Source organism: Haemaphysalis longicornis, unplaced genomic scaffold (assembly GCF_048455015.1).
Source record: "Haemaphysalis longicornis isolate Haplotype H1 unplaced genomic scaffold, Haemaphysalis longicornis Haplotype H1 scaffold_2, whole genome shotgun sequence".
Lineage (NCBI taxonomy): Eukaryota > Metazoa > Arthropoda > Arachnida > Ixodida > Ixodidae > Haemaphysalis > Haemaphysalis longicornis.
Window position 1 is genome coordinate 155,897,776 of NW_027526295.1, and position 18,867 is coordinate 155,916,642.

Consider the following 18,867-nt stretch of genomic DNA (forward strand, 5'->3'; position numbering starts at 1 on the left):
GTACCTACATCGGAACTTAGAAAGGGCACACTCTCAACATCAAAGCTACTGTCAGTTGTTCCCTCATGGTCTTCACATGGCAAACCACCCAAGCGTTCAATGTCTAATGTATTCTCACTTGGCTGTTTAACTGTAGGACGCGCTTCCGCCTTTCCGTCGCTAGTTTCTCCAGGTTCCTCACGAATGGCAGATTTAGGAATATCGTCTGCAAATTCTTGAGCTATTCCGGTGACCTGAGGTGTCTTATCTTTGACCGACAATGAATTAACCGATTCCATGGATGAGGTTGACTTCAGTTGGTTTACAATTTCAACAAAGCCCTCACTTTTCTCTTCCACTTCCTCTGTTCGTGGTTCCTTGGCTGCTCTACTTGAACCCGACCTAGCACCGGCCATTAGACGAACGGCTGTCCCTACTGCTTCACCATGTGTAGTGGAAAGAATCGCAGCAGATTGAATATCAGGCGGCTCTATCGTTTGTTCGCGAGGCTTGATCTCATCTTTCGCTGCAGTCACCCGTTCCTCTGGCACATGAATCACCATGGAAGGCTGAATGCTCGGTAGCACTAGCCCTGTTTCCGCGAGCTGTGCGGCTTGTTCTGAAGACCAGGCCTCATCCTGTGCTTCCCTTTCTAAAGGCGCAGGAACTTCCCCTTCTGCAGTACCAGTACCTTTAGCAGGAGCCTGACTGTTCATTGACACTGATTTGGCTTCAACGGGCTGTGCAGCTTCTTTTGCAGCCTTGGCATCCGCATGTGCTTCACCGTCAGCAGACGCAGGTGCTTCCCCCTCTGCAGGAGCAGTACCTTTAGTAGAAGCCTGAATGCTCGTTGGCACTGCATCTGCTTCAGCCGGCACAACGGCTTGTTCGGGAGCCTCAGCACCCTCGTCTGCTCCGCTTTCAGCAGACCCAGGTGCTTCTTCCTCAGTAGGAGCAGTAACTTCAATGGGAGCCTCAATCGTGGGTGCCACTGCTGCTTCAGCGAGCTGTGCTACTTCTTCCGAAGCCTTGGCCTCGTCATGTGCTTCCCCACCAGCAGACGCTGGTGCTTCTCCCTCAGTAGGAGCAGTACCTTCAATGGGAGCCTCAATCGTGGGAGTCACTGCTTCTGCTTCAGCGAGCTGTGCTGCTTCTTCCGAAGCCTTGGCCTCGTCATGTGCTTCCCCTCCAGCAGGCGCCGGTGCTTCTCCCTCAGTAGGAGCGGTACCTTCAATGGGAGCCTCAATCGTGGGTGGCACTGCTTCTGCTTCAGTGAGCTTTGCTGCTGCTTCCAAAGCCTTGGCCTCGTCATGTGCTTCACCTCCAGCAGGAGCAGGTGCCTCTCCCTCAGTAGGAGCAGTACCTTCAATGGGGGCCTCAATGCTGGGAAGCACCGCCTCTGCTTCAGCAAGCTGTGCTGCTTCTTCCGAAGCCTTGGCCTCGTCATGTGCTTCCCCTCCAGCAGGCGCCGGTGCTTCTCCCTCAGTAGGAACGGTACCTTCAATGGGAGCCTCAATCGTGGGTGGCACTGCTTCTGCTTCAGTGAGCTTTGCTGCTGCTTCCAAAGCCTTGGCCTCGTCATGTGCTTCACCTCCAGCAGGAGCAGGTGCCTCTCCCTCAGTAGGAGCAGTACCTTCAATGGGGGCCTCAATGCTGGGAAGCACCGCCTCTGCTTCAGCAAGCTGTGCTGCTTCTTCGCACGCCTTGGCCTCGTCATGGGCTTCTGCTCCAGGCACGGGTGCTTCTTCATCTGCAGGAGCACTGCCTTCAGTGTGAGCCTCAATGCTCGGTCGCAGTGTCTCCATTTGCGCGGGCTGTGCGGCTTGTTCTGAAGCCTTGACCTCGTCATGTGCTTCACCTCCAAGAGGCGCACGTGCTTCTCTTTGAGTAGGAGCAGTAACTTCAATAGGAGCCTCAATGCTGGGTGGCAGTGCTTCTGCTTCAGTGAGCTGTGCTGCTTCCTCCGAAACCTTGGCCTTACCTAGTGCTTCACCTCCAGCAGGAACAGGTGCTTCTCGCTCAGTAGGAGCCGTACCTTCAATGGGACCCTCAAGGCTGGGTGGCACTGCTTCTGCTTCAGCGAGTTGGGCTGCTTCTTCCGAAGCCTCGGCCTCGTCATGTGCTTCTCCTCTAGCAGGCGCCAGTGCTTCTCCCTCAGTAGGAGCAGTACCTTCAATGGGAGCGTCAATGCTGGGTGGCACTCCTTCTGCTTCAGCGAGCTGTGCTGCTTCTTCCGAAGCCTTGGCCTCATCATGTGCTTCCCCTCCGGCAGGCGCAGGTGATTCTTTCTCAGTAGGAGCAGTATCTTCATTTGGAGCCTCAGTGCTGGGTGGCACTCCTGCTTCAGCGAGCTGTGCTGCTTCATCCAAAGCCTTGGACTCGTCGTGCGCTTCATCTCCAGCAGGCGCAGGTGCTCCTCCCTCAGTAGGAACAGTACCTTCAATGGGAGCCTCAATGCTGGGTGGCGCTGCTTCTGCTTCAGCGAGCTGTGCTGCTTCTTCTGAAGCCTTGGCCTCGTCATGTGATTCCCTTCCGCCAGGCGCAGGTGCTTCTTTCTTAGTAGGAGCAGTATCTTGAATGGGAGCCTCAGTGCTGGGTGGCACTCCTTCTGCTTCAGCGAACTGTGCTGCTTCTTCCGAAGCCTTGGCCTCGTCATGTGCTTCTCCTCCAGGCGAGGGTGCTTCTTCATCTGCAGGAGCACTGCCTTCAGTGTGAGCCTCAATGCTCGGTCGCAGTATCTCCATTTGCTCGGGCTGTGCTGCTTGCTCTGAAGCCTTTACCTCGTCATGTGCTTCACCTCCAGCAGGCGCAGGTGCTTCTCCCTCAGTAGGAGCAGTAACTTCAATGGGAGCCTCAATCGTGGGTGGAACTGATTCTGCTTCAGCGAGCTGTGCTGCTTCTTCCGAAGTCTTGGCCTCGTCATGTGCTTCCCTGCCAGCAGGTGCAGATGCTTCTCCCTCAGTAGGAACAGTACCTTCAATGGAAGCCTCAATGCTGGGTGACACTGCTTCTGCATCAGCGAGCTGTGCTGCTTCTTCCGAAGCCTTGGCCTCGTCATGTGCTTCTCCTCCAGGCGCGGGTGCTTCTTCATCTGCAGGAGCACTGCCTTCAGTGAGAGCCTCAATGCTCGGTCGCAGTGTCTCCATTTGCGTGGGCTGTGCTGCTTGTTCTGAAGCCTTTACCTCGTCATGTGCTTCACCTCCAGCAGGCGCAGGTGCTTCTCCCTCAGTAGGAGCAGTACCTTCAATTGGAGCCTCAGTGCTGGGTGGCACTGCCTCTGCTTGAGCGAGCTGTGCTGCTTCTTCCGAAGCCTTGACCTCGTGATGTGCGTCCCCTCCAGTAGGCGCAGATATTTCTCCCTCAGTAGGAACAGTAACTTCAATGGGACCCACAAGGCTGGGTGGCACTGCTTCTGCTTCAGCGAGTTGTGCTGCTTCTTCCGAAGCCTTGGCCTCGTCATGTGCTTCATCTCCAGCTGGCGCAGGTGCTTCTCCCTCAGTAGGAACAGTACCTTCAATGGGAACCTCAATGCTGGGTGGCGCTGCTTCTGCTTCAGCGAGCTGTGCTGCTTCTTCCGAAGCCTTGGCCTCGTCATGTGATTCCCCTCCGGCAGGCGCAGGTGCTTCTTTCTTAGTAGGAGCAGTATCTTGAATGGGAGCCTCAGTGCTGGGTGGCACTGCTTCTGCTTCAGCGAGCTGTGCTGCTTCCTCAGAAGCCTTGGCCTCGTCATGGGCTTCTGCTCCAGGCACGGGTGCTTCTTCATCTGCAGGAGCACTGCCTTCAGTGTGAGCCTCAATGCTCGGTCGCAGTTTCTCCATTTGCGCGGGCTGTGCTGCTTGTTCTGAAGCCTTGAACTCGTCATGTGCTTCACCTCCAGGAGGCGCACGTGCTTCTCCCTCAGTAGGAGCAGTAACTTCAATGGGAGCCCCAATCGTGGGTGGCACTGCTTCTGCTTCAGCAACCTGTGCTGCTTCTTCCCATGCCTTGGCCTCGTCATGGGCTTCTGCTCCAGGCGCGGGTGCTTCTTCATCTGCAGGAGCACTGCCTTCAGTGAGAGGAGCCTCAATGCTCGGTCGCAGTGTCTCCATTTGCGTGGGCTGTGCTGCTTGTTCTGAAGCCTTTACCTCGCCATCTGCTTCACCTCCAGCAGGCGCAGGTGCTTCTCCCTCAGTAGGAGCAGTAGCTTCAATGGGAGCCTCAATCGTGGGAGGCACTGCTTCTGCTTCAGCAACCTGCGCTGCTTCTTCCGAAGCCTTGGCCTCGTCATGTGCTTCTCCTCCAGGCGCGGGTGCTTCTTCATCTGCAGGAGCACTGCCTTCAGTGAGAGCCTCAATGCTCGGTCGCAGTTTCTCCATTTGCGTGGGCTGTGCTAATTCTTCCGAAGCCTTTACCTCGTCATGTGCTTCCCCTCCAGCAGGCGCAGGTGCTTCTCCCTCAGTAGGAGTAGTACCTTCAATTGGAGCCTCAGTGCTGGGTGGCACTGCCTCTGCTTGAGCGAGCTGTGCTGCTTCTTCCGAAGCCTTGACCTCGTGATGTGCGCCCCCTCCAGTAGGCGCAGATATTTCTCCCTCAGTAGGAACAGTAACTTCAATGGGACCCACAAGGCTGGGTGGCACTGCTTCTGCTTCAGCGAGTTGTGCTGCTTCTTCCGGAGCCTTGGCCTCGTCATGTGCTTCTCCTGTAGCAGGCGCCAATGCTTCTGCCTCAGTAGGAGCAGTACCTTCAATGGGAGCGTCAATGCCTGGTGGCACTGCCTCTGCTTCAGCGAGCTGTGCTGCTTCTTCCGAAGCCTTGGCCTCATCATGTGCTTCCCCTCCGGCAGGCGCAGGTGATTCTTTCTCAGTAGGAGCAGTATCTTCAATTGGAGCCTCAGTGCTGGGTGGAACTCCTCCTGCTTCAGCGAGCTGTGCTGCTTCTTCCAAAGCCTTGGACTCGTCGTGCGCTTCATCTCCAGCAGGCGCAGGTGCTTCTCCCTCAGTAGGAACAGTACCTTCAATGGGAGCCTCAATGCTGGGTGGCGCTGCTTCTGCTTCAGCGAGCTGTGCTGCGTCTTGTGAAGCCTTGGCCTCGTCATGTGATTCCCCTCCGGCAGGCGCAGGTGCTCCTTTCTTAGTAGGTGCAGTATCTTGAATGGGAGCCTCAGTGCTGGGTGGCACTCCTTCTGCTTCAGCGAGCTGTGCTGCTTCTTCCGAAGCCTTGGCCTCGTCATGTGCTTCCCCTCCAGCAGGCGCCAGTGCTTCTGCCTCACTAGGAGCGGTACCTTCAATGGAAGCCTCAATCGTGGGTGGCACTTCTTCTGCTTCAGTGAGCTTTGGTACTGCTTCCAAAGCCTTGGCCTGGTCTTGTGCTTCACCTCCAGCAGGAGCAGGTGCCTCTCCCTCAGTAGGAGCAGTACCTTCAATGGGGGCCTCAATGCTGGGTGGCACTGCCTCTGATTCAGCGAACTGTGCTGCTTCTTCCGAAGCCTTAGCCTCATCATGTGCTTCCCCTCCAGCAGGCGCAGATGCTTCTCCTTCAGTAGGAACAGTACCTTCAATGGGAGCCTCAGTGCTGGGTGGCACTGCTTCTGCGTCAGGGAGCTCTGCTGCTTCCTCGGAAGCCTTGGCCTCGTCATGGGCTTCTGCTCCAGGCACGGGTGCTTCTTCATCTGCAGGAGCACTGCCTTCAGTGTGAGCCTCAATGCTCGGTCGCAGTGTCTCCATTTGCGCGGGCTGTGCTGCTTCTGAAGCCCTGACCTCGTCATGTGCTTCACCTCCAGGAGGCGCACGTGCTTCTCCCTCAGTAGGAGCAGTAACTTCAATGGGAGCCTCAATCATGGGTGGCACTGCTTCTGCTTCAGCAACCTGTGCTGCTTCTTCCCAAGCCTTGGCCTCGTCATGTGCTTCTGCTCCAGGCGCGGGTGCTTCTTCATCTGCAGGAGCACTGCGTTCAGTGAGAGCCTCAATGCTCGGTTGCAGTGTCTCCATTTGCGTGGGCTGTGCTGCTTGTTCTGAAGCCTTTATCTCGTCATGTGCTTCACCTCCAGCAGGCGCGGGTGCTTCTCCCTCAGTAGGAGCAGTAACTTCAATGGGAGCCTCAATCGTGGGTGGCACTGCTTCTGCTTCAGCAACCTGTGCTGCTTCTTCCGAAGCCTTGGCCTCATCACGTGCTTCTCCTCCAGGCGCGGGTGCTTCTTCATCTGCAGGAGCACTGCCTTCAGTGAGAGCCTCAATGCTCGGTCGCAGTGTCTCCATTTGCGTAGGCTGTGCTGCTTGTTCTGAAGCCTTTACCTCGTCATGTGCTTCACCTCCAGCAGGCGCGGGTGCTTCTCCCTCAGTAGGAGCGGTAGCTTCAATGGGAGCCTCAATCGTGGGAGGTACTGCTTCTGCTTCAGCAACCTGTGCTGCTTCTTCCGAAGCCTTGGCCTCGTCATGTGCTTCTCCTCCAGGCGCGGGTGCTTCTTCATCTGCAAAAGCACTGCCTTCAGTGCGAGCCTCAATGCTCGGTCGCAGTGTCTCCATTTGCGTGGGCTGTGCTGCTTCTTCCGAAGCCTTTACCTCGTCATGTGCTTCCCCTCCAGCAGGCGCAGGTGCTTCTCCCTCAGTAGGAGCAGTACCTTCAATTGGAGCCTCAGTGCTGGGTGGCACTGCCTCTGTTTGAGCGAGCTGTGCTGGTTTTTCCGAAGCCTTGACCTCTTGATGTGCGTCCCATCCAGTAGGCGCAGATATTTCTCCCTCAGTAGGAACAGTAACTTCAATGGGACCCACAAGGCTGGGTGGCACTGCTTCTGCTTCAGCGAGTTGTGCTGCTTCTTCCGAAGCCTTGGCCTCGTCATGTGCTTCTCCTCTAGCAGGCGCCAGTGCTTCTCCCTCAGTAGGAGCAGTACCTTCAATGGGAGCGTCAATGCCTGGTGGCACTGCTTCTGCTTCAGCGAGCTGTGCTGCTTCTTCCGAAGCCTTGGCCTCATCATGTGCTTCCCCTCCGGCAGGCGCAGGTGATTCTTTCTCAGTAGGAGGAGTATCTTCAATTGGAGCCTCAGTGCTGGGTGGCACTCCTTCTGCTTCAGCGAGCTGTGCTGCTTCTTCTAAAGCCTTGGACTCGTCGTGCGCTTCATCTCCAGCAGGCGCAGGTGCTTCTCCCTCAGTAGGAACAGTACCTTCAATGGGAGCCTCAATGCTGGGTGGCGCTGCTTCTGCTTCAGCGAGCTGTGCTGCTTCTTCCGAAGCCTTGGCCTCGTCATGTGATTCCCCTCCAGCAGGCACAGGTGCTTCTTTCTCAGTAGGAGCAGTATCTTGAATGGGAGCCTCAGTGCTGGGTGGCACTCCTTCTGCTTCAGCGAGCTGTGCTGCATCTTCCGAAGCCTTGGCCTCGTCATGTACTTCCCCTCCAGCAGGCGCCAGTGCTTCTCCCTCACTAGGAGCGGTACCTTCAATGGAAGCCTGAATCGTGGGTGGCACTTCTTCTGCTTCAGTGAGCTTTGCTGCTGCTTCCAAAGCCTTGGCCTCGTCTTGTGCTTCACCTCCAGGAGGCGCACGTGCTTCTCCCTCAGTAGGAGCAGCAACTTCAATGGGCGCCTCAATCGTGGGTGGCACTTCTTTTGCTTGAGCGAGTTTTGCTCCTTCTTCCGCAGCCTTGGCCTCGTCATGTGCTTCACCTCCAGCAGGCGCGGGTGCTTCTCCCTCAGTAGGAGCGGTAGCTTCAATGGGAGCCTCAATCGTGGGAGGTACTGCTTCTGCTTCAGCAACCTGTGCTGCTTCTTCCGAAGCCTTGGCCTCGTCATGTGCTTCTCCTCCAGGCGCGGGTGCTTCTTCATCTGCAGGAGCACTGCCTTCAGTGCGAGCCTCAATGCTCGGTCGCAGTGTCTCCATTTGCGTGGGCTGTGCTGCTTCTTCCGAAGCCTTTACCTCGTCATGTGCTTCCCCTCCAGCAGGCGCAGGTGCTTCTCCCTCAGTAGGAGCAGTACCTTCAATGGGAGCCTCGGTTCTGTGTGGCACTACCTCTGCTTGAGCGAGCTGTGCTGCTTGTTCCGAAGCCTTGACCTCGTCACGTGCTTCCCCTCTAGCAGGTGCAGGGGCTTCTCCCTCAATAGGAACATTACCTTCAATGGGAGCCTCAATGCTGGGTGGCACTGCTTCTGCTTCAGCGAGCTGTGCTGCCTTGGCCTCGTCACGTGCTTCCCCTCCAGCAGGCGCCAGTGCTTCTCCCTCAGTAGGAGCAGTATCTTCAATGGGAGCCTCATTGCTGGGTGGCACTGCTTCTGCTTGAGCAAGCTGTGCTGCTTCTTCCGAAGACTTGGCTTCGTCATGTGCTTCACCTCCAGCAGGCGTAGGTGCTTCTCCCTCAGTAGGAGCAGTACCTTCAATGGGAACCTCAGTGCTGGGTGGCTCTGCCTCTGCTTGAGCGAGCTGTGCTGCTTCTTCCGAAACCTTGACCTCGTCACGTGCTTCCCCTCCAGCAAGCGCAGGGGCTTCTCCCTCAGTAGGAACATTACCTTCAATGGGAGCCTCAATGCTGGGTGGCACTGCTTCTGCTTCAGCGAGCCGTGCTGCTTCTTCAAGAGCCTTGGCCTCGTCATGTGCTTCCCCTCCAGCAGGCGCATGTGCTTCTTTCTCAGTAGCGGGAGTAACTTCAATAGGAGCGTCAGTGCTGGGTGGCACTGCTTCTGCTTCAGCGAGCTGTGCTACATCTTCCGAAGCCTTGGACTCATCATGTTCTTGACCTCCAGCAGAAGCAGGTGCTTCTGCCTCAGTAGGAGCAGTAACTTCAATGGGAGCCTCAATCGTGGGTGACACTGCTTCTGCTTCAGCGCGCTGTGGTGCTTCTTCCGAAGCAATGGCCTCGTCATGTCCTTTACCTCCAACAGGCGCAGGCGCTTCCTCCCCCACAGGAGCATTAACCTCAATGAGATCCTGATTGCACGGTGGCACTGGTTCTACTTCTTCGGGCAGGGCCTCTTCTTCTGTAACCTTGAACTCGTCATAGGTATCACGTTCAACAGGCTCAGGCTCTTCCACTTCCCCAGGAGCAGTAACTTCAACGGGAGCATGTATGCTCGGTGGCACTGGTTCTACTTCTTCGGGCAGAGCCTCTTCTTCTGTAACCTTGAACTCGTCACGGGTATCACGTTCACGAAGCTCAGGTGCTTTCACTTCCCCAGGAGCAGTAACTTCAACGAGAGCCTGACTGCTCGGTGGCACTGGTTTTACTTCTTCGGGCAGTGCCTCTTCTGTAACCTTGAACTCGTCATGGCTATCACGTTCAGCACGCTCAGGTGCTTCCACTTCCCCAGGAGCAGTAACTTCAACGGGAGCCTGTCTGCTCTGTGGCGCTGGTTCTACTTCTTCGGGGAGGGCCTCTTCTTCTGTAACCTTGAACTCGTCACGGGTATCACGTTCAGCAGGCTCAGGTGCTTCCACTTCCCCAGTAGCAGTAACTTCAACGAGAGCCTGATTTCTCGGTGGCACTGGTTCCGCTTCCGCCACCTGTGCCGCTTGTTCTGACGCCTTAAGGTCGTCATGTGCTTCACCTTCAGCATGCGCTTCTCCTTCGCCATCCGCAGGAGAAGTAGATTCACCTAGAGCCTGATTGCTCGGTTGCGCTGGTTCCGCTTCCGCTGGGTGTGCCTCTTGTTCTGAAGCCTTAACGTCGTCATGTGCTTCACCTTCAGCAGGCGCAGGTGCTCCTCCCTCTGCAAGAGCAGTACCTTCAATGGCAGTCTCAATGCCGGGTGGCTCCGGTTCCGCTTCCGCGGGCTCAGCTAGTTGTTCTGAAACTTTGGCCTGGTCATTTGCTTCACCTCCTGCAGGCGCGGCTACTTCCCCCTCTGCAGAAGCAGTACCCCCTACAGGCGCCTGAATTTTCATTGTCGACGGTTCTGCTTGTGCCGAGTATGCCATTTGTTCTTTTGCTTCTAAAGGATTTTCAGCAATATTATCTTCATGAAAACAATTAGCTAGTCCCGTAACAGCGTCTGGAATACCCTCAGGCGTAAGTTCTTTTTCTGGTGCTACCGCAGAAGTATCCGACATTGCATATAAAACACGTTCCGTGTTAACGGCGCCTAATTTCTGTTCCTCCTTGTCCACAACAGATGGTTCCTGTTCAGTGAATTCTGATATAGTCCCCTCTCCAATGCTGGACTGTTTTCTTTCAAGTGATGTACATTCAGACAACGAAGAAATGTCGCCCTTTAATTCTTTGGCAAACGAAAGGGTTACAGGGCTGTCGGCTGCAGTTTCTCTCTTCGGCTCTTCCACCGTCAGTCGCCCTTGGTACTCGGGGTTCTGAAGGTTTAATGACGGAATATTTGGTGACGTGTTACGTTCTTCCTGTGGTGTTATTTCTACTTTCACGACGGATTCCTGCTGTTCAATCATGGGTGACTCGTATTTCGCGGTGGTATCAACGGATCCCTTCTGTTCTTCCCCTTTTAGAAAAACGGGTGGTGTTTCGACTTTGTGATCTTGTAACATGTGCTCGCTTTCGTTCTCAACAATTCCCGTTGTGTGTGGCACAGTGGATCCCTCCGATAATAGGTCTTGTTTTGCGGTAGGCATAATCTGGACGGCATAATCTGAAAAATGGATGGCATTTCTGCTTTAGTGCTGGATGGTAATGCTCAATTGAAAAGCTGGTTACGGTCCTCTCCAAATTCCTCGTTATGGGACACAGCTTGTTCTGTCTGACGTTAATTTATTACTGCGTCTACGTCCTGCTCACCTGGATGCGCTTCCTGTTTGGGTGGTTCGGACTTTCCAATGGCAAAAGCTTCTTCCACATCTTTGGATTTTTGAAAAGAAGGGGGAGATTCCACTTTTCTTTCGGATTCCGGTTCTTTAACTATAACTTGGCTTTCACTCTAAACAAATTCTGTTTTGGGCACTGCTTCAGGTGGAACCGATACGCCAAATTTCTCTTCAGCTTCTGAATGGTGAGCGTCTAAATTCACGTCGATTTCTTTCGGTACTACTTGTTCTAAAACAGTGTGATTGTCTGTTTGGTCATTGTTTCTTGTTTGAAGCCATAGATTGCGCTAGGTCAACGGTTCTTTTAATCCTACCAGGTGCCGTGTTGGAAAGGTCTGCTTTGCCTCGGGCGCAGTTGAACGTGAATTTCCAATTCCGGGAAGATCCTTGTGAATCACGCAGTTCCTCGAACTCTGGAAATGTCACCAGAAAAACATTCAGTGTTAGAAGGCGGCCAGTCATATTCTGAAACTTCTGAGAGCATCGGTATTCTTTGCCTTCTCCACCAGAAACATCAAATACAGGTTAAATAATTGTATTTTACTTTAATTATTTTTCTTAACTTTATATTGCTCTGTATAGGAGAAGAAGCATTGGTATTCTACACTCACTTGTTTCTATCTCTTCCGTGGGTTTAGCAACACCGACGTCGTCAACTCCTCGGACAACCTGTGATGTCTCTCGCAAATTGCATTGAGAGTATCTTCCCATATTTTCGGTATTTGTCGCCACGAATAGGTACTCGAGTGGTTCTATAACTGTCTCCGACAGGGGCCCATCGCAAGGGAGTGCCGCGTCAATAAACACTGTTTTCTTTTCTGTGGTGGCTTGTGGTAGGTCTTGGTGTGATGTAGTACGTATCGCCTGTACAAAAAATGTATCGGCCGATGTACGAGCACTTAGCAGACCTTGTGGGACTGAACGGAACAGAAAGTTCGTTGTCCCAGGCATCATATCTTTACTCGACGTTCGTTTTGTGTCAACAAGCGGGCTTACCCCCACCATAGTCGGACTCTCGGCAGCTGCTGCTGCTCCTTCGGGTGTTTTTGCTTCAGCTTGGTACACCCTTTTACTCTCAGCAACAGCAGGACGCTCATCAACAGCGGTAGCCACATCTAGCTGTGTTACATTTTCCGCGCCGACTGCCGCTTGTTTAGTGGCTTTGGTGTCGATTCCTGGCGCTATTTCCCACACCGTGATACCTAGTGCCAGCATTTCTTGCGGTGCTAAAACAGTTTGCGTAGGGACTCCTTGTTGAATGTTTGTTTCAGCTACGGGCACTCGGTCACTTTCGGAAGACGCAGGCACCTCCAAGGGAGCAATGGCCTCCACTGGAGGCTCTGTCAGTTTCTCAGCCTTTCCTTCGGGTGTCTTTGTTTCAGCTCCTGGCGGTGCTTCCCCTTCGGCAGATGCTTCCACCGGAGCCCGTGCCTCTGCTGGGGCTGCTTCAGTGCTTTCGGGTGCCGCTGTTTGTTCAGGAGCCGTTTCATCTTGGGGAATTCTTATGCTTTCTGCAGGTGCAGGCGCCTCTACATGAGCCATACTTTTAGCTGACGGGGCAATTTTCATCATGGCAACCGCTTCTTCAGAAGCCTTGCTTTCAGCTCCAAGAGCCCCTTCCCCTTCAATAGAAGCCGGCATCTCCGCTGGCGGAGCTTCAGGTTTATCAGGTGGCGGGGCTTCTTCACGGGCTTCCGTTTTGCCATAGGGTGATTCTTCCCTACCAGCAACTGCTGCACCTTCCACAAGAGCTGTACTCTCAGCTGAAGGTGCTCCAGTCTCCGCCGTCACGGCCACATCCTCCGAAGCATTGCGTTCAGCTGTTGGTGCCTTTTCCCCTTTGGGAGTAGCAAGTACTTCTACATATAGAGTTACCTCACCCGCTGCTACATCGCCTTCTTCAGGCACTCCTGCCTCTACCGGAGCTGATTCTTCAGCTTGGGGTGGTTCTTCACCTTCAGCAGGTAGAGGGGCTTCCACAACATCCATACTTTCAGCAGGGGGCGCTCCTCCTCCAGTTCCAGCCTCTTCCCTCACAGTAATAGGTTGAATACCTGGGGCTGTTTCGCCCTCACCAGGTGCGGTGACTCCGTCAGCAGCCTGAACTTCAGCTGGTGCTGCTCTTTCTTCAGGTGCTTTTGTTTCCACTTGCGGCTCCTTATCCTCAACAAGTGTTTCGGCCTCCACGAAAGCCGTACTATCCGCTGGAAGTGTACCCCCTTCAACAGTGGTCACCCCTTCTTCAGCAGCGGTGCTTTCAGCTCCCGCTGCTGTTTCCCCTTCAGCTGGTGCCGAGTGATCTACCAAAGCCTGTACCTCAGGTTGCACTGCTTCGTCTTTCTCTGGAGGCGCTGCTTCTATCGGAACTTTTTCTTTTTTTTCGGGCACTTCTTCACCTTCGGCAGATTCAGGGGCTTGCACGAGAGCCATACTTTCAGCTGAATAAACTCCTTCCCCTGTACCGGAATCTTCCTTGAGAGCGCTAGGTTCAACCCCTGGGGCTGTTTCGCTTTCGCCAAAGGCAGGTCCTTCCACAGCTGCCTGAGCTTCAGCTGGTACTGCTGTTTCTTCAGGATTTGTTCCTTCAACTTGCGGTCCTTTGTTATAATCAGCAGGTGCAATAGCCTCTTCAAGAGCCGGACTCTCCACTTGAAATTTTCCTCTTTCCGCTTCTTCAGCAGCGGCGCTTTCAGCTCCCGCTGTTATCTCCTCTTCAGCTGGTGCCGGGAACTCTACCGCCGCCTGTATCTCAGGTTGCGCTGCTTCGTCTTTCTCGAGAGCCACGGCCTCTATCGAAACTCTTTCTTCTGGTCGGGGCAGTTCATCTAAGACAGGTGCAGGGGCTTCCACGAGAGCCGTACTTTCAGCTGGATCCACTCCTTCCCCTGTGCCGGCCTCTTCCTTGATACTGCTAGGTTCAACCCCTGGGGCTGTTTCTTTTTCGCCAAGTGCAGGGCCTTTCTCACCTGCCTGAACTTCAGCTGGTGCCGCTGTTTCTTCAGATTCTTTTGTTTTGAGTTGCGGCTCCTTATCCTCAGCAAGAGCTGTGGCCTCCTCGAAAGCCGTACCCTCCGCTGGAAGTGTACCCCCTTCTACAGTGGTCACCCCTTCAGCAGCGGAGCTTTCAGCTCCACCTGCTGTCTCCCCTTCAGCTGGTGCCGGAAATTCTACCGACGCCTGCATCTGATGTTGCGTTGCTTCGTCTTTCTCGGGAGCCGCTGCTTCCATCGGAACATTTTCTTCTGTTTCGGGCAGTTCTTCACGTCGGGCAGGCGCAGGGGCTTCCATGAGAGCCATACTTTCAGCTGGATGCACTCCTTCTTCCCCTGTACCGGCCTCTTCCTTAAGAGCGCTAGGTTCAACCCCTGGGGCTGTTTCGCTAACGCCAAGGGCAGGGCCTTCCTCAGCTGCCTGAACTTCAGCTGGGACTGCTGCTTCTTCAGGATGTTTTCCTTCAACTTGCGGTCCTTTGTTATCATCAGCAGGTGCAATGGCATCTGCGATAGCCGAACTCTCCGCTTGAAAATTTCGTCCTTCCGCAACGGTTGCTTCTTCAGCAGCGGCGCTTACAACTCCCGCTGTTATCTCCTCTTCAGCTGGTGCCGGGAATTCCACGGACGGCTGTATCTCAGGTTGTGCTGCTTCGTCTTTCTCGGGAGCCGCTGCTTCTATTGGAACGCTTTCTTCTGTTTCGGGCCGCTCTTCAGCTCCGGCAGGTGCAGGGGCTTCCACAAGATCCATACTTTCAGCTGGATGCACTCCTTCTTCCCCTGTACTGGCCTCCTCCTTGAGACAGCTAGGTTCAACCCCTGGGGCTGTTTCGCTTTCGCCAAGGGCAGGGCCTTCCACGGCTGCCTGAACTTCAGCTGGTGCTGCTGTTTCTTGAGGTGCTTTTGTTTCCACTTGTGGCTCCTTATCCTCAGCAAGTGCTGCGGCATCCACGACAGCCTGACTCTCCGCTGGAAGTGTACCCCCTTCTACAGTGGTCACCCCTTCTTCAGCAGCGGAGCTTTCAGCTCCAGCTGCTGTCTCCCCTTCAGGTGGTGCCGGGAATTCTACCGACACCTGCATCTGAGGTTGCGTTGCTTCGTCTTTCTCGGGAGCCGCTGCTTCTATCGGAACATTTTCTTCTGTTTCGGGCAGTTCTTCACGTCGGGCAGGCGCAGGGGCTTCCATGAGAGCCATACTTTCAGCTGGATGCACTCCTTCTTCCCCTGTACCGGCCTCTTCCTTAAGAGCGCTAGGTTCAACCTCTGGGGCTGTTTCGCTTTCGCCAAGGGCAGGCCCTTCCTCAGCTGCCTGAACTTCAGCTGGGGCTGCTGCTTCTTCAGGATGTTTTCCTTCAACTTGCGGTGCTTTATCATCAGCAGGTGCAATGGCATCTGCGATAGCCGAACTCTCCGCTTGAAATTTTCCTCCTTCCGCAACGGGTGCTTCTTCAGCAGCGGCGCTTTCAACTCCCGCTGTTATCTCCTCTTCAGCTGGTGCCGGTAATTCTACCGATGCCTGTATCTCAGGTTGTGCTGCTTCGACTTTCTCTGGAGCCGCGATTTCTATCGAAACTTTTTCTTCTGTTTGAAGACGTTCTTCATTTCCGCCAGGTGCAGGGGCTTCCACGAGAGCCATACTTTCAGTTGGATGCACTCCTTCCCCTGTACCGGCCCTTTCATTGAGACTGCTAGGTTCAACCCCTGGGGCTGTTTCGCTTTCGCAAAGGGCAGGGCCTTCTTCAGCTACCTTAACTTCAGCTGGTTCTGCTGTTTCTTGATGTGCTTTTGTTTCCACTTGTGGCTCCTTATCCTCAGCAAGTGCTGCGGCATCCACGACAGCCTGACTCTCCGCTGGAAGTGTACCCCCTTCTACAGTGGTCACCCCTTCTTCAGCAGCGGAGCTTTCAGCTCCAGCTGCTGTCTCCCCTTCAGCTGGTGCCGGGAATTCTATCGATGCCTGCATCTGAGGTTGCGTTGCTTCTTCTTTCTCGGGAGCCACTGTTTCTATCGGAACATTTTCTTCTGTTTCGGGCAGTTCTTCACGTCGGGCAGGCGCAGGGGCTTCCACGAGAGCCATACGTTCAGCTAGATGCACTCCTTCTTCCCCTGTACCGGCCTCTTCCTTAAGAGCGCTAGGTTCAACCTCTGGGGCTGTTTCGCTTTCGCCAAGGGCAGGCCCTTCCTCAGCTGCCTGAACTTCAGCTGGGGCTGTTGCTTCTTCAGGATGTTTTCCTTCAACTTGCGGTGCTTTATCATCAGCAGGTGCAATGGCATCTGCGATAGCCGAACTCTCCGCTTGAAATTTTCCTCCTTCCGCAACGGGTGCTTCTTCAGCAGCGGCGCTTTCAACTCCCGCTGTTATCTCCTCTTCAGCTGGTGCCGGTAATTCTACCGATGCCTGTATCTCAGGTTGTGCTGCTTCGACGTTCTCTGGAGCCGCGATTTCTATAGAAACTTTTTCTTCTGTTTGAAGACGTTCTTCATTTCCGCCAGGTGCAGGGGCTTCCACGAGAGCCATACTTTCAGTTGGATGCACTCCTTCCCCTGTACCGGCCCTTTCATTGAGACTGCTAGGTTCAACCCCTGGGGCTGTTTCGCTTTCGCCAAGGGCAGGGCCTTCCTCAGCTGCCTGAACTTCAGCTGGTGCTGCTGTTTCTTCTGGTGCTTTTGTTTCCACTTGCGGCTCCTTATCCTCAACAAGTGTTTCGGCCTCCACGAGAGCCGTACTATCCGCTGGAAGTGTACCCCCTTCAACAGTGGTCGCCCCTTCAGCAGCGGTGCTTTCAGCTCCCGCTGCTGTCTCCCCTTCAGCTGGTGCCGAGTGTTCTACCAAAGTCTGTACCTCAGGTTGCGCTGCTTCGTCTTTCTCAGGAGGCGCTGCTTCTATCCGAACTTTTTCTTCTCTTTCGGGCACTTCTTCACCTTCGGCAGATTCAGGGGCTTCCACGAGAGCCATACTTTCAGCTGAATAAACTCCTTCCCCTGTACCGGAATCTTCCTTGAGAGCTCTAGGTTTAACCTCTGGGGCTGTTTCGCTTTCGACAAGGACGGGGCCTTCCTCAGCTGCCTGAACTTCAGCTGAGATTGCTGTTTCATCAGGACGTTTTGCTTCAACTTGCGGTCCTTTGTTATCATCAACAGGTGCGATGGCCTCTACGAGAGCCAAACTCTCCGCTTGAAGTTTTTTTCCTTCCGCGACAGGTACCTCTCCTTCAGCAGCGGCGCTTTCAGCCCCCGGTGTTTCCTCCTTTTCAGCTGGTGCCGAGTATTCTATTAACGCCTGTACCACAGGTTGCGCTACTTCGTCTTTCTCGGGAGCCGGTGCTTCTGTGGGAACATTTTCTCCTGTTTGGGGCACTTCTTCACCTTCGGCAGGTGCAAGGGCTTCCACGAGAACTATACTTTCAGCTGGATGCACTCCTTCTGTACCGGCCTCTTCCTTGAGAGTGCTAGGTTCAACCCCTGGGGCTGTTTCGCTTTCGCCAGGGGCAGGGCCGGTCTCAGCTGCCTGAACTTCAGCTGGTTCTGCTGTTTCTTCAGGTGCTTTTGTTTCCACTTGCGTCTCCTTATACTCAGCAAGGGCTGTGGCCTCCACTTGAGCCGTACTCTCCACTTGAAATTTCGCTCCTTCCGCAACGGGTGCCCCTTCTTCAGCAGCTGTGCTTTCAGCTCCCGCTGTTATCTCCTCTTCAGCTGGTGCTGGGAATTCTACCAACGCGTGTATCTCACGTTGCGCTTCTTCGTGTTTCTCGGGAGCCGCTGCTTCTGTGGGAACTTTTTCTTCTGTTTGGGGTAGTTCTTCACCTCCGGCAGGTGCAGGGGTTTCTACGACAGCCGTACTTTCAGAAGATGGTGGTCTTTCTTCTGCAGTGTCTGCTGCTTCTTTGACAGCACTAGGTTCAATACCTGGGGCTGTTTGTCCTTCGCCATGTGCAGGGACGTCTTCGACAGCCTTGACTTCTGATAGTACATGGCCTTCAACGGTAGTTTTAACGTATACGTGCACAGCTTCTAGTTCCTCGCCTGCTTTGGTCTCTTTCGGCGGTAGTTCGGATCTGATTAACGTTTCGTGCGTGCCTCCAATCTCTTCCGGTTTCGTTAGTTTAATCGAATCAGCTTGTTCTGGTGATTTGCTTTCTTTAGCTTCACCAGCGTTAGTGGCCATAGCCTTTGTAGTGTCATCACGGACAGGTATCTTTGCTTCACCTTCGGCGTCTTCGTCCTCGTTTCCAAAGAGATCTCCTGTAAAGAGAGGTGTTTCCGCTTCTGGATACTCAGAAAGGCGAACAGATCGGTCTTCTGTTAATATTTCTACCAAAGGAAACGAATCACCGTCCTTGCTTTCTTCGTCCGGGTTGCCGGCTGTCCTTGGTATATTTGTTTGAGGCTCAATTTCAGGGGCTACGGTGCTTGCGCCGGCCAAATCATGCTCTTTTATAATGTCTCTTGGTTGATACTCTGGCTCCGACTCGAGAACACCAATTTCAACAGGACTAGCAGTAGGAATTGCTTCTCCCTCGTTTGCTTCGGTGGCTAGAAGGCAAATAAACATATTTACAATCAATTTGAGAACCCAAGCAAGGCCTAAACTTTAGGCTAGATCTCAGTGTCTTCAAATAGCATCTTCTCGCAGCCTAAAGGTCCTTAGTATTAATCTGCAGCGGTTATGATTGCTGATAACATAGATCACATGAAAATAGGCAGGCTAGCGCGCAAGTTTTCTGAACTCTATTATTTTCCCCATCAGGTTCACGACCTGCGTCCTGCTTCCATACTGAATTAATTTTTGGCAAAACAAGATAATATCCTAAAGGTAATCTAAGACGGAACTATCGCTTTATTTAGCGCTTGGGGGTTTTCAGAACCTCGGCTGAAGGTAGACAACAAGAGGAGCGATTGCTTGTACAAGTTTACTTCAACCCTGGCGGAATCCCTCTTTAAACAAGAACGTCTTTACCAGAAAGCGTTGTCAGTGAATGCAATCACTCGTGTGAAAGAGAGACCACAATAAAAATAAATAACTATTTTACATTTAGTGGCTGCTATTGCTGCGAGCGTCCAAGACGTCAAACAACACTTTCGTTCTTTTTCTTCTTTCATAAGCGACCATTCCACTGCGCATCCTGTTCATGTGCTTAACTTCTCTTGATAGAGTACAGTAAAATGTAACATCC

General features: G+C 53.8%; 2 protein-coding genes across 2 annotated transcripts; one reads left to right on the forward strand and one right to left on the reverse strand.

Moving 5' to 3' along the window:
- Nucleotides 1–10,318: 10,318 nt before the first annotated feature.
- LOC144167463 (uncharacterized) lies at nt 10,319–12,815 on the reverse strand. The gene is made up of 2 exons (XM_077696719.1): nt 11,315–12,815; nt 10,319–11,116 (listed from the first exon to the last, which is right to left on the reverse strand). The coding sequence occupies exons 1-2, from the start codon at nt 12,690–12,692 to the stop codon at nt 10,959–10,961; spliced, it is 1,536 nt and encodes a 511-aa protein (XP_077552845.1). The 5' UTR covers nt 12,693–12,815; the 3' UTR covers nt 10,319–10,958.
- A 4,513-nt stretch (nt 12,816–17,328) lies between these two features.
- LOC144168378 (uncharacterized) lies at nt 17,329–18,212 on the forward strand (the record flags this gene model as incomplete). The annotated part of the gene is made up of 1 exon (XM_077697378.1): nt 17,329–18,212. A coding segment is annotated over one exon (750 nt), but the record flags the coding sequence as incomplete, so codon positions are not given.
- Between the last annotated feature and the right edge of the window lie 655 nt (nt 18,213–18,867).

Bases quoted from the DNA above. Each gene is read 5' to 3' on its own strand.
- LOC144167463 (XM_077696719.1), bottom strand. From the start codon at position 12,692: ATGGATGTTGTGGAAGCCCCTCTACCTGCTGAAGGTGAAGAACCACCC. The intron at 11,117-11,314 runs GTGAGTGTAGAA...TGACATTTCCAG, and splicing joins CACGGAAGAGATAGAAACAA to AGTTCGAGGAACTGCGTGAT.